This window comes from Dendropsophus ebraccatus, chromosome 5 (genome assembly GCF_027789765.1).
Source record: "Dendropsophus ebraccatus isolate aDenEbr1 chromosome 5, aDenEbr1.pat, whole genome shotgun sequence".
In the NCBI taxonomy this organism is placed as follows: domain Eukaryota; kingdom Metazoa; phylum Chordata; class Amphibia; order Anura; family Hylidae; genus Dendropsophus; species Dendropsophus ebraccatus.
This window is the reverse complement of record NC_091458.1, coordinates 114,299,991-114,314,283: the sequence shown is the minus strand read 5'-3', so window position 1 is coordinate 114,314,283 and position 14,293 is coordinate 114,299,991. Positions and strand designations below refer to the sequence as shown.

Sequence of the window (14,293 nt, the reverse complement as noted above, 5' to 3'; positions counted from 1 at the left end):
TCCGGCCGGTACTGCAGCACCAGCCAGGATAATCTTTGCAGAGACCGGCCGTTCCCACGTGTGAACATGGCCTAAGTTGTAATAGGAGGAAGAAAAATTTTAATCAAAAAATTTAAAAATGTATTAATATACAAATAGATTATAAATAAACAAAAAAAAACTGAATAAAAAAAAGCAAAGCATAAAACTACTAACAGGATAAACCTTTTGATCTTCCTTGGCTATCATGATTTTATGTAACTATTAAATGATGTTATATAACACTTTCAAGGAAAGTGATAGTCTTGAATTTTAGATATCATCTTTAGTAAGCCTAGGGATTTCAAAATGTATTACTACCTCTATTTACATACTGGTATTATTTACACAACTGGGCCTTAACTGCTTATCTTTTTTTCATTAAGGGTACTTATTTTAGGCTGGACCTAGAATAAGGTGTCGCAGGAGTAAGGAGACCGCAGGAGCTTGTCTGTCAGTATGACAGCTGAGCACCCCACTGTATTTACCAGAAATGGAGAAACCTCTGTTCCTGGTAGATTAACCCTTTGCAAGCTGCGATCAGATTGTGACCAAACCATTTAAAGAATGTGAATAGCAATACTTAACTAGTCACCTAAGCAGTGTAATACAGTCTGTGATATGCTGACAGACAATGTTCCTGTCCGTGCTGCAGTGTATTACAATAGTGTAAAAGTTCCCAAACAAAAATGTACACAAAATAAAATGTAATTAAATATATCCCCCGCAAACCCCCCCCCCCAAAAAAAAAAAACTGTATTTTTTCCCTCTACCTTCCCCTTTTCTAAATTAAATGTTTAAAAAAAGTCATAAGTATTCTAAAATGGTACAGATAAAAAGTAAAACTTGTCCCACAAAAAATAAGTCCTCATAAGGCTGTGCCAATGGAAAAATTTGAAAGTTTACACCACTTGGAAGACGACCGTGGAAAAATGAAATAAATCATTGTCCTACAAGTATTAGTGGACTACTTGGATATTTTGTTATGTGGCCTCAAGAAATAGGAAAACATACAAAAGTAGCATTAAAAAAAACCTGTTTGAAGACATATTTACAATACTTTCTTTACATTTATTATCATTTTCTATGAAAATTTTCTTGCATCACATTTATTTATACAAGAACATTTTCCATGGAAACAAGGTTGATCTTTTTTCTGTGTTTGCTTTTTGTGTTGCATTGCAGCACAGAACATCAATTGATTTCCTCGCTAAAAGGCCCTACTGGTGGCTACGGTCAATAGATGAGCTTATCATCATCTTAATCAGTAGACTGTACTTTGTCCTCTGTTTGACAGTACACTGTAGTTTAAACCTCTACTGAGCAGAAATAAAAAAAAAGAAGAAAGAAAATCATCCCACTATAACTAAATAAGACTTTCTTCTGTACAAAGATAACCTTAACTTTAAATCTAATAAAGTATGTGCCTGCTAGATTTTATTTAGTGGGTTAATTATCGTTTTTTTCTACAACAATTGGAGTCAGCAGAATGTTCTATTTCAGGTTACCATTACATCTAGATTACCTCCCAGCCTAAGCAAACATTGGTGGGAGCTGCTACAGCTTAATAATCTTAACAGTTTGCCACATTGATTTATGTTAATGTACCATATCATTTAATTAAGGAAACCAGCCTATCATGCATTGGGCCTTTAGGGACAATTCATACTCGGGTTGACATTTCTCATGAACTATAAGCGTAAAGTATATATAATTTATTGCAACATACGCTGCATTGATGAAGTATAACACATTGAATGGTTTTATTTTCCAGTTCCGTCATGTATGAAAAAAGTGATATTTTACGTTTATTTATAGCATGTTTTTAAGCTTCCATCATAAACTAAGCTTTCTGCTCCAGTGAGGTCTTATTTAATAGCACAAAGCGCATTAGCGCACATATATATTAATATTATGGCGATATAAAAAATGACGATGGTTATTACAATGGTAATACGTTTCAGCAGTTCAAACAACACTCTATAGTTATAGGGGCATTATACCATTTCATTTGAACACAAGGAAATGAATGCATATCATTCAAGAAAACCCCTTTAGATTGAGGTTAGGGCTGTAGGGAGACTTTTTGTAGCCCTACTGATTGATTTTTGCCAAAGGATTACACACAGTTGTATGCAATCTTGTGAACTGCAGCTGTCACTTGGTATTTGCAGTCAATCAGTAGCACCACAAAAAGTCTCCATGTAACCCTGGTCTTATTTATTCATAAGTATTCAGAACACAGCACTTGCTTTCAGCTCGTTTCTTGTTGACTGGTTAGAAGACAGATTTGGACTGTTCCATATACAAAATTGCATGTCAAACAATAATATTATTACATATACACAACACTCAAGAGCTAGGAACATAGTCAAGACAAGTTTTAGGGGAAAAGCTGGCAGTAATGCCTCAAAAAAGTGGTACCTGGGTCTTTGAAGTGTAGAGAGATCAAGGCTTTCTTCCTCACAGTGATGCCAGCCGGGGAAGTGAGAATGTAGATCACGCTGATACTTCTGAGTTTTGGTGATCGCTGCGTCTTGTATAACTCCTGAGCTGTGAAATACACATTTTACTTTATTAACTACGTTACAAGTAATATACGTTTGGCAAATGCAATCTAATAAAAAGAGTTTAATATAAAGACATCCACATAATCACATAATGGACGTTATACTTGTTATATGTAGTGTATTGTATGTTAGCAATATGTTATAATCTTTTGCATACATTACAATATAAAGCAATCACAACTTCTTTATCCAGAGAGCAATAATAAAACATCATCACAGTAAACAAACAGTGATCTACATTACTCTTCACATTTTCTTTGATCTTGATTTGTTACACAAACTATTAGGGTCACTGGGATAATAAAGGATACCCTGATGGGCCCAGGCTCTGAGGCAAAAACATACTATAATAGGCCAGCAAAGGGCAATCCAATTTCAGAGCTAGGACTATATGTTATGGGAGTTTGACCTTACTGGAGATATGCCCTGTACATCCAATGGTAATAGCAATGTTAATGATAAGGTCACAGCAGTGTTTGTCTTTATCGCTAAGGTCCAATTATGTTGATGTTACAACAGTGTTTGACTTCAGTCCTTGACTATGTGACTGTGTCACAAGAGTGTGAGGCTAGGTTTACAGTGTTTTTCCTTCAGTTTAATTTTACTGTATTAAAAAAAAAATGGTCAACCACACTTTTGTGTACATAAAAAAAAAATCAAATCTGTTTTTAGCGTTTTTTGTTTTTAATCATCCAGTGATGTGCCATTCCTCCTGGAAATGGAAGCTTAAAAGGTAGCAGCAATAGCTGTAGGCAGCGTGGGGGAGGTCGGGGACCTGGCGGCGGTGGAATGGGAAATGTAGGTATGTTCCTAATATCTCCCCCGGAGCCCCGGCAGCAGAAAAAAATATAATTTTATTACAGACAACCCCTTTACAAACACATCTCCTGTAGGGGAGAAAAGAGGTGAGGGTAACTGACACTAGAAAAGAAGCAGAGGGGTCAGTGGTGCAAGAGGTGCTGGGTGGGACAGGGCTGCAAGAGGTGCTAAGGGGTCAGTGCTGTCACTGGAAGAGGGGCTAAGGGGTTGGTTTGTTGGTTCTGGTATTAGAAGAGGTGCTGAGGGATTGAAGGTGCTGTTAGAAGAGATATATGCACTGTGCGGTGGTATTTGGTTGCAGCTATTTGGAGTACTAAGGCTGCATTCACACGTTCCGGGAAGTTGTCCGTGTTCACGGATCCGTGCGCACGGACAATTTCACAGCCCATTGCTTTCTATGGGGCTATTCAGATGTTCCGTGATTTCACGGATCCGTGATCCGTTCCGTTAAAAAATAGGACATGTCATTACTCGAACGGATGCACGGAAAGGATTCCCCATAGAAATCAATGAGATCCGTGTTTTTCACGGATGTACACGGATGTGACATCAGTGTTCATCCTTGAAAAACACGGATGTGATGTAATCAATGTCATTTAAAATGCTGTAAGATAGATCCGTGAAAAAAACGGACACGGATACAAAACGGATGCAAAACGGACTGTTTTGCACGAATCACGGAGGTAGCTGCCGGACCACAATCACGGACGGGGAAAATCACTGAACGTGTGAATGCAGCCTAAGAGTGCTGCACAACAGTTTCTGGATCTGTACAGAAGTACAGTATGTGTTTGTCAGTGCCCCAGATAGAAAAAGTTTGAGAAGCCCAACTCTACAGTGAGCCCTATGGACATAAGCAACAATGCACAGGAGCTGTGAACATTACCTATTGTTTTTATATCTGCTGGCCTCCCCTTTTATTGTATTGCTACACACTCATCACTTAACAGCAGCTTCCTTCATATCATCATCACAGACAGGACAGTAAAGTATCAGCTTAGTTTCAGGCTTAGTAGGTGGGTTCAGCTGTCAGTATAAGGTATATAGGGTTCTCCTAACCATGCACTGATGTTGGTGGAGATAAGGGTTGGGCATGATGGGAAATCACTGCCTGACCCCTTTGTTCTCAGAGAGATATGATGAAGTCAGAGCAGCCTGGAGAGATAACTGTCAGCCAAACAACCTTTTCAACAAGATGAAACCTTTACATTCTAGGTATTGTTTTTAAAATTTCTAATCTACTTCAGCTTCCAGCAGACTGAATGTCATCCATGTTATCAGCAGCGGTATTTAATTATTGATCCATCCATCCGTCCATCCACCCACTATAGTATATGATACTCCAAAAATGCCATCTGGCTATTCTTTTGGCAGTCCATAATGCTATACATGGTAATGGTTATAATGGTATATGGCTATAATGGTATACACTCTGAATACTTCATGATCTGCAGCAAAGCACACATGAAAAGATTACATAATCACATGACTAAAACTTTTGGAGCTTTTAATCTATGTTTTAAGCCTTGGACACAGCAAGATTAAGTGATTTGTCCAATCTGCAATACAGTGACACTTGGATTTAAACTTGGGCCTCTTTGACAATATCATACAATTTAGGTCAGATGACTTCATCTTTGAACAAACTGAGTTAATTTATTTCAACATTATTATGGGGTAGCCATCTTGTCTGAGCTATTTTAATAGCTTTTAGTAATCTGATTTTCAGCAAGCACAATAGAGAGGACCTGCCCCTTTTAGATGAGTGAAAAAAGGCTTCAGGGTATGCTCTGTGACCTTTACAGAGGGCATTCTACAGGAAGATGGAAGCTGAGTTGTGAGCAACAGCTATGTTGTGCACCTCTGTTATCAGAACAGGCAGTCTTAAGTCCCTGTTACTCCAAGCAATTATTAGCCGTTATGGCTGATAATTACTTGGCGTAATACTTCCTGTTAAAAGGCAACAATCAGCTGACATGCATGATGTTGGCTAATCCTTTCAACATGTTCAAAGATTTTTGAACGATAAGGACGATCTGATGGCCGTCACTCCGTGCAATCTCCTATGGGCCACCCAAATGATCTGAAGATCCTCCAAAGAGCTGCAGCTTCTTGCACCAATCAATAGGAGTTGTGATTGTAAGTAGCTTTGTAATATACAGTACATGTTCCTTTTGTTTTGCGTTTTCTATGTTTAAATCACCTTAAACTTTCGGCCACTAGATGTAGTAGTGGTTGTGCTAAGCTTTACATCAGTAGTTATGGCACGTTCCTGGGGATAAGGCTGCTGTTTTATTGTTTTAGATGGTAATTTGCTTTACTGAGGCACAAAGGATGATTTACTTAAATGTGCTAGGCAACTATTATATACAGTTATAAAATTATATGCTTATAAAATGATATGGGAGTGATATAAAAATGGTGCAGTTACTGTCTCCCTCCTAGCGTTTTCCTTACTGCACTCCTCTAATACCCTTACTAGGCAGGCTGTGGGGGCAGATGACATCACTTCCTGTACATGTTTTACAGAATTTACTAGCCAGAGTTTACTAGGCAGGCTGTGAGGGCCGATGACATCACTTCCTGTACATGTTTTACAGAATTTACTAGCCAGAGTTTACTAGGCAGGCTGTGAGGGCCGATGATATCACTTCCTGTATATGTTTTACAGAGTTTAGGAGAACTGCAGATAATGGAGGGGAGGAATTAAGTTAAAAGAGGTACTCCGGCCAAGGGTTATTTTTAGGGTATGGCGGGGAAGGGATGGAAATAGAGGATGCCGGTAACTTAGCTCCCAGGTTCCAGCGCCGGGTCCTAGATTGCGCCACCCTGTTCTCCCGTCCTGCAGCCGCTTCCTGGTCTGAGCTGTGGCTTAAGACGTAATGTCTCAAGGCAGCTCAGCCATTCAGCGGTCATAGCGGAGTCCCGCCTCAGGCCACTGAATGGCTGAGCTGCCTTGAGACGTCACGTCTCAGACTGCAGCTCAGACCAGGAAGTTAAGGCCAGACAGGAGAACGGAGCGGCACGATCCGGGACCCGGTGCTGGAACTGGGGAGGTAAGAGACTGGCGGCCTTTATTTTCACCCTTTCCCCCGCCATACCCTAAAAATAACCCCTGCCCGAAGTTCCCCTTTTAATTTCTGCAAAAGCAAAAGAATAAAAAAAAGGGGAGGGGGGGGGGGCTTGGAAGGCTCACAGACAGGCTGTATGTTCTTTTAACACACATTATTCTTTAAGGTCCCTCTAGTGGCCCCAAATATGCTATAGTTGATCTTTATAGTAAGGCATATTCTTTTATAATTACACAATATAGACACACCAACAATTCTGAACACTATGTAAGTCATCTGTTGCATATCATAGGAATATGCCCTTTTCATAATACTTTTATCCTGTATGTCCTGACAACTTATGACATTATTCACTCATGCTTAATGCATTCGTTTTTGTGTGGCCTTTCAAATACTATTCATAGGAAACTAGGTAATGATTAAACCAAGTCAGAGTAGTTTTATTGCCTTAGGCACTTCAATACTTCACTGTAAAGAAAGAACCACTAGAAGCATCCATATCCTGATGTAATTAAAAGCATACATACAATGCAGAGAAAGAGACAAATGCTGCTAAATTGAATTTCACAGATCAAATGTTGATACAAATGGATGAAGTTATTTTGGTAAATATGCCATTAGCTGAATGCATTAGTTTCCTGTTTGGTATTTGTTCCTGGTCGATAGTATTTCAAAGTGTTTTACTAAAAGTCTAGAACTATAAAATGTACATATTTTATCCTTTGAGGTCTACTGCTGAACAGGGACGATCCTAGGTTTCCTGCTGCCTAAGGTGGAACCTGAAATTGTGCCCCCTACCCCTTTCCATTGAAAACACTGCATTTTTGCAGTCCATTTAACCCTTTAAGGACTGAGCCAGTTTTCATTTTTGCGCTTTAGTTTTTTCCTCCTCATGTTTAAAAGGCCACTGCGCTTGCATATTGCCCCCTACAGACCCACATGAGCCCTAATTTTTTGAGACACCAATTATACTTTGCAAATACAGACTTAATTTTTCTATAAAATATGCTAAAAAAAACCAGAAAAAATTATATGTGCATTGAAATTTGAAAAAAAGGTGCAATTTCTTTTATTTCGAGGGGTTTCGTATTTACGCCGTTGGCCCTATGGTAAAACTGACATGTTATCTATGTTCTGATTACAACGATATGTAACTTGTATAACTTTTATATTATTTGATGGCTTTTAAAAAATGTAAACCTTTTAAGAAAAACTAAATGTGTTAATAATTGCTCTATTCCCATCCTTATAACGCTTTTATAGTTTGGTCTATGGGGCTGTGTGAGGTGTCATTTTTTGCACCGCAAACTGTTCTTTCTTTTGGTACCTTGATTTCATATATGCGACTTTTGATCACTTTTTATTACATTTTTTCTGAATTTAATGTAAACAAAAATGCACAATTTTGCACTTTGGCGGGGTTTTGCTCTTACGTCGTTTACAATGCGAGATCAGGAATGTAATCATTTATTAGTTTGGCCGATTACGCACGCGGCGATACCAAATTTGGAAAAGGGGGGTGATTCAAACTTTTATTAGGGGAGGGGTTTTTTAATTAATAAAAACACTTTATTTTCTTTTCACATACAGTAATTAGAAGCCCCCTGGGGTATTTCTATATACACAGCACATCTACATGAATTGCCGAGCCAGGATGAGCGTTATTCCGATGCTGAGCCTCGGCGGGCTCATTACAACGGATCTCCCCTCCGAGATCGCATCGCGCGCGAGGGGGGGATACCCCACTAGACACCAGGGAGAGGGGCACAGTCACTATTCATTTGAATAGTTAATTAGCCGGCCGCGGCGGCTAATACCCACGGTCTCTGGCTACACATAGCAACCGGGGATCGCAGGCTGCAGAGAGGGCTCACGTCGGGAGCCCTCTCTGATCCTTCTAAACGGTCGCATGACGGGTATACCCGTCATGCGTTGTTAAGGGGTTAAGGGATCCATTTTTAAATGGTAACTTTCAACATACACAAAAACATGGTCAACTACTTTTTTGTGTACGCTAAAAAATAAATCAGTTTTTATTTATTTATTTTTTTAAATTAAGGAAGTCAATGGGAAAATGTATCCAAATGGATCCCATTAAACAGATATGTTAAATGGACTGCAAACACGCAGTGTGAACCTACCTGCAGCTTATAACAATTGATGCATACACAAGACAAGACAGAAAAAGTTTCAAAGTTCCCAATTCCACCAGTATGTATACAATTCTTTAGTCTTTATTGCTTCTTCAAAAATAAAAGCACCTGACATATACAATAGTCAATGCATTGTGACTACTTATGGTGATCTTATTGATGGTCATACTACCATTACACCTTGTGCTCCCTATAAAGGGGCATGCAGTCCTGATTTCCATTCTGTGACCCGACCCGCGTGTGCCCGCATCCCAATTCAAAGCTGCACACAATATTCAATATATATCGACTGCAGAAAACTGACACGTCAGTTTTTCGTGCGGCTGGATTGAATCACGGCCGTAGTGTATACTATGGGGGACATTTATTAAGTCCGACGTTTTCTGTGCCGGACTTAAAAATGTCCCCGCAGCTCCGGCACTATGGAGATTTATGTAGAGGCGAATTGCCTCAACATAAATTCTGTGCGCGCCGATGCGCACGGCAGGAAACCTACGCCAGCTGAGAGCTGAAGTAGGTTTCCTGCATATTTTTTGGCAAAACTAAAGATGAATCGTGCGCTTGATACATGTCCCCCAATGTGTATACGCTCCGGCTGGGATTCCATTCATTCATATACAACGTATGTTTTGTATAAATCCCAGCCGTTGTTGCAATTTGCAACAACGGCCGTGATTTACACAAAACATACGTTGTGAGAACATAGCCTAAGTCTATGTCCAGCTATCATCTGTGGGTCACGAAGTCAATGAAGTCAGTGGTGTGTAGCAGACAGTATAATTTATAGCCACTCCATAAAACATGCCGCCCTTACAAAACTGCCGCCTGAGCAATAAACTCATTTGGACTCATGACAGAAACGGCCATCTAATGATCTCCTATCATCTATCACCTATGTTAACTATCTATTTATATCCTATATTATCTATCTATCTATCTATCTATCTATCTATCTATCTATCTATCTCTATGTATCTATCTCCTATATTATCTTTCCATCTATTTCTTATATTATCTTTCTATTGACCTATCTAATACATTAATAACTTCCAATTTTAATAGAATTATAGAAAAGTTTGACGTACTGAACTTATCCCATATCTATCTGCATAAGATGACATTTATTGCTACGTTTACAAGGAGCGATAATTCGCCCGATCGTACGATTAACGATATCGAAAGAACGATGCTTTTTTTAGAACAATCAGCGTTTAGACAGAACGATATATCGTACAGAAAAATCGTTTTTGCAATCACTTAAGACTATCTTTCACATAGGTAAAATCGGTGAACAACTGTTTACACGGATTGATCGGCAAATTTTTTGCGAACGACGATTTTAGAACATGTTGTAAGATCAAAATAAACAATTTCTCGCTCGTCGCTTGATCGTTCGCTGCGTTTAGGCGTACGATTATCGTTCGAATTCGATCGTTATCGTGCAAATTCGCACGATAATCGTTCCGTGTAAACGCAGCATACGTTTCATTGATACTAGAAGTGCATGATTGCAGACTAAGCTAATGGCAGAGATATTCTTGTAGTCATTATTTTCACCTTTTTGTGGTGTTATTCTTGTTGCTAGTAATATTTTTTATGTTAACATTAAAACATTTAATGTTAACTGTTGTTATTACTACTATATTGATATGTAGTGATATTCATTTTGATAAGTAGATAATAATACCAACAAATAAAGTTAGTCAGGATCAACAATGTTGGGACACGGATGTACAAAGCAATAATCAAATAACTTATCCAAGTCTTGTTATGTATCATTATACACTTCATACCTTTAATCAATTCTATTTTTGCCAAATATAATCAGCGGATTAATGGAGTTAATCCAACAGAATGACTGAGACCACTGTATTCCAGTGACTGTCTTAAGTATTCTTAAGTATTCAAATCGACAGACCTATTTAACATTCTGTTTGGCAGATTTTGAGTTCATTATCTGGACTTTTTTTCCCCGCTGACAGGATAAGCAGCGTTGATGCTTTTTTTCCCCTTTCAAATGACATTGCTTATCAGTGGAAATGAAAGAAGGCTCCTAATACACCACACACATAACTCACTTCATAGAATAATAGCCCAATGATTTCTGACTAAATAACATCCTTTTACCCCAACCCCTAATTGCTGTCAAATTCTAAATAAAACTCTAACTCACATCTGGGCTGTAACAGCAAATGAAACATTATTCTCTAAAATTGGAAGATGATTTTGTAAACCAAAACTTTGCTGACCTATCTGAAAAATACCATAACATAAAATAATTACCATCTTTCAACAGAAACAATTAACCGACAGATGGCATGGTTCCATGGCATTACTTTCAAGTAAGACATCAAAACTAATTTGCAACCTCACATTCTGCAAACTTTGATTTTTTTTTAGTGGACCGTGGTTTATTTGAGGTATTTTTCTACTGCAGTACATCTAAAATAGGATAAAGCAACTTTGATAATAGTTATAATCAGACATGTCTTATTTTTAGGTTTTATGTATACAGCACCTATGCAGACCTGTCTAGTCTAAAGTTACACACTGTAGTTTGTCCCCTACTTATTATTAATCTACCAAATGTATATTAGTAAAAGATAGAGGACTAATAGAGAGAAGTATGACTGCAGAATACACAGACATTTATCAGTAGTCCCAATTTTAATATATTTCTTGGCAAATCTTATACTTTTCTACTTAAAACAGAGCTTAGCCTTGTTGCATATAGTACAGTGGAAAAGGTTTATAAAGATAAGCTGCTGACTCCTAAAACACATATAATTGGTTCTCCTGGATGCAGGGACTAGGAGTATGTAGGGGAACCGAACAGTTATATATATATATATATATATATATATATATATATATATATATATATATATATATATATATGGCATATCCTTATCCTCTGTAATATCTTCAACATAACCCTATACTTCTTACCTTACTAAAGCTGTATATTCATTGCTTAGGGACACTATGCAGTAACTTTGATATATATATATATATATATATATATATATATATATATATATATATATATTAATAATAAAGATCTATTGAGGCCAGTATCTAAGAAAGGATAAGCCTTACCACTGCATACCAAGGTAGCTGCTTCTGTAAATTTGTTCAGTTTTGTTTCTCTTGTCTGTTGTCACTAGATGTCACTGTTAAAGCACTAGGGGGAGGCTAAGTTTATAGTTACAAGGAAGGTTTGTGTCAGTTTGTGGCTAAAGCTACACAGGTCCTTAGAAAAAAAAAACTAAGGCTGCATTCATACGTTCAGTGATTTTCCCGGTCCGTGATTGTGGTCCGGCAGCTACCTCCGTGATCCGTGCAAAACAGTCCGTTTTGCATCAGTTTTGCATCCGTTTTGTATCCGTGTCCGTTTTTTTCACGGATCTGTCTTACAGCATTTTAAATGACATTGATTACATCACATCCGTGTTTTTCACGGATGAACACGGATGTCACATCCGTGTACATCCGTGAAAAACACGGATCTCATTGATTTCTATGGGGAATTCCGTGCATCCGTTCCGAGTAATGACATGTCCTATTTTTTAACGGAACGGATCACGGATCCGTGAAATCACGGAACATCTGAATAGCTTCATAGAAAGCAATGGGCTGTAAAATTGTCCGTGCACACGGATCCGTGAGCACGGACGACTTCCCGGTACGTGTGAATGCAGCCTAAGAAGCTTTGAGCAGTTTCCAAATAAGAGGCCCAAAAAAGGGGGAACCTGGAGCAATTTGTAAAGAATTCTGCAGAGAAATATCAGCTATTGAGTGGTTACAGCGCGCTCTCGGAGCCCTTTTACACGACCCGAGTAGTGACTCAAAGGGGCATAGATCAGCAAGTTCGGTGCTTGTTTGCAGAGACTTCGCAAAGTTCAATAAATTGTGTGGCCTCGTAATTTCACTATAGTTGGCCGCACATTCCTGTTTACACGGGAAGATGTGCGGCCAACTAACAATTTAACCTACTGCACAAAAGATGCAATCAGCCAATGAATTAGATACTTCTTCAGCTGATTGCTGGCTCTTTTATATAGGCCAGCTACCAGCAGCGAGCTTAGGGCCCTTAACTTAGGGCCCTATTCCACCGGACGATTATTGTTCAGATTATCGTTAAATCGTTCGAGTCTAAACGATAATCGTTTGGTTGAAATGCAGTTAACGATTAACAACCGAACGAGAAATCGTTGATTGCTTTATAAGACCTGGACCTATTTTTATCGTTGCTCGTTCGCAAAACGTTCGCATTAATTAAGACATCAGTTCGGTGGTTTGCAATAGATACGAACGCAATAGCGAATAAATAGCAAAGAAAAACGATCGCAATTACGATCATAAGTAACGATTATCGTTCCATGGAAATGAGTGAACGTTTTCAGGTCTTTCGCAATAGCGGTCATTTGAGATCGTTAATCGTTAACGATTATGCAAACCATAATCGTCCGGTGGAATAGGGCGCTTAAGGGCATCAACAGTGCCAGTTTTATAGCCAAGTCCTGGCATGAACGTGGGTCTAATGACATGAATTTAGGGTACTATTACACAAATCGATTTTTTGATAATCAACAATTAACGATAAACGAACTCAAACGACCGCTATGACGAATGCCCTGAAATCGTTTACCCAATTAACACAGAACGATGATCATTACTTACAATGGTTATTCGTCCAGTCGTCGCCACTGCGCTCGCTGCTACTGCGAATGATCAAACAACGTCTTATTACATGTGAACGATTTGCGAACGATCAACGATGAAAATAGGTCCAAATTCTATTAAACGACCAGCTATTTCTCGTTGGTCATTTAATCGTTGTCTGCTATTACTTTAAACAATTATCGTTCAAATACGAATGATTTAACGATTTTTTGAACAATAATCGTTCCGTGTAATACCACCCTTATGGCACCATAGGGATCCAAGTGGGTTGAAAGGGAGCTTGGCATTACAGAATGAGAGGTTGTCTTTGGTCTACATGTGTAAATTGCAGTTAAAATCTTTCCCTTCCTCGAAGCATGGCAGCCTTTGATGCGTTGGATTGAGAGGTGTGTATGATTTTGTTTTGTATATTTACTTTCTGCATTGTAAGGTTCATCGGAATAGGGTGGTACTAAATAAAAAAAATATTAATATTACTGTTCGAACATCCTACCAGAAACAATCATCTTACAAAAAATTAAGTAACCCTCATCAAAGCTGAATTACTACATTCAGAATTTAAAAACATGGTATGGGAAATGGAGAGCATTGTTGAAATCCAATGGGGGTACATTAAAGGGGAACTATCAGCAGGTTAGACTAATCTAACCTGCTAAAAGCTCCCTATTGTGCACTGGGTGCAGAGGATGAAGATACGTCTCTTACCTTAATCCTCTGGGCCATTTCCTTGCAGTTTGAAGTGTAATTATGCATCTGGTAAGGCGAATTGGAGGCACTGGGCAGGATTACTACCCAGAGCGCCGATCCACTACCAGCTGGCCCACCCCTTCTAATGATTATCAGTGGAGCAGGATGGCCAAGGGTGGGCAAGATCAGTTTCTAGAGGTGGTAACCTTGCCCCCAGTGCTCCAAACACCTTACTGGATGCAGAATTTATTCTATTTTATTTTTTAAAGGAGAGTGCATCATCTGTCCA

The 14,293-nt window shown here is 38.7% G+C and overlaps 1 protein-coding gene across 1 annotated transcript in view; it reads right to left on the bottom strand.

Moving 5' to 3' along the window:
• The window catches only part of LOC138794185 (FERM and PDZ domain-containing protein 4-like), a 203,382-nt gene extending 189,342 nt beyond the window's left edge, over positions 1-14,040 (bottom strand). Inside the window, exons 1-3 of the mRNA XM_069972959.1 lie at positions 14,023-14,040; positions 10,805-10,884; positions 2,443-2,571 (exon numbers count right to left, since the gene is read on the bottom strand). Coding sequence (XP_069829060.1) covers positions 2,443-2,571; positions 10,805-10,884; positions 14,023-14,040 — 227 coding nt within the window. The remainder of the gene's footprint in view (positions 1-2,442; positions 2,572-10,804; positions 10,885-14,022) is intronic.
• Positions 14,041-14,293: the final 253 nt, after the last annotated feature.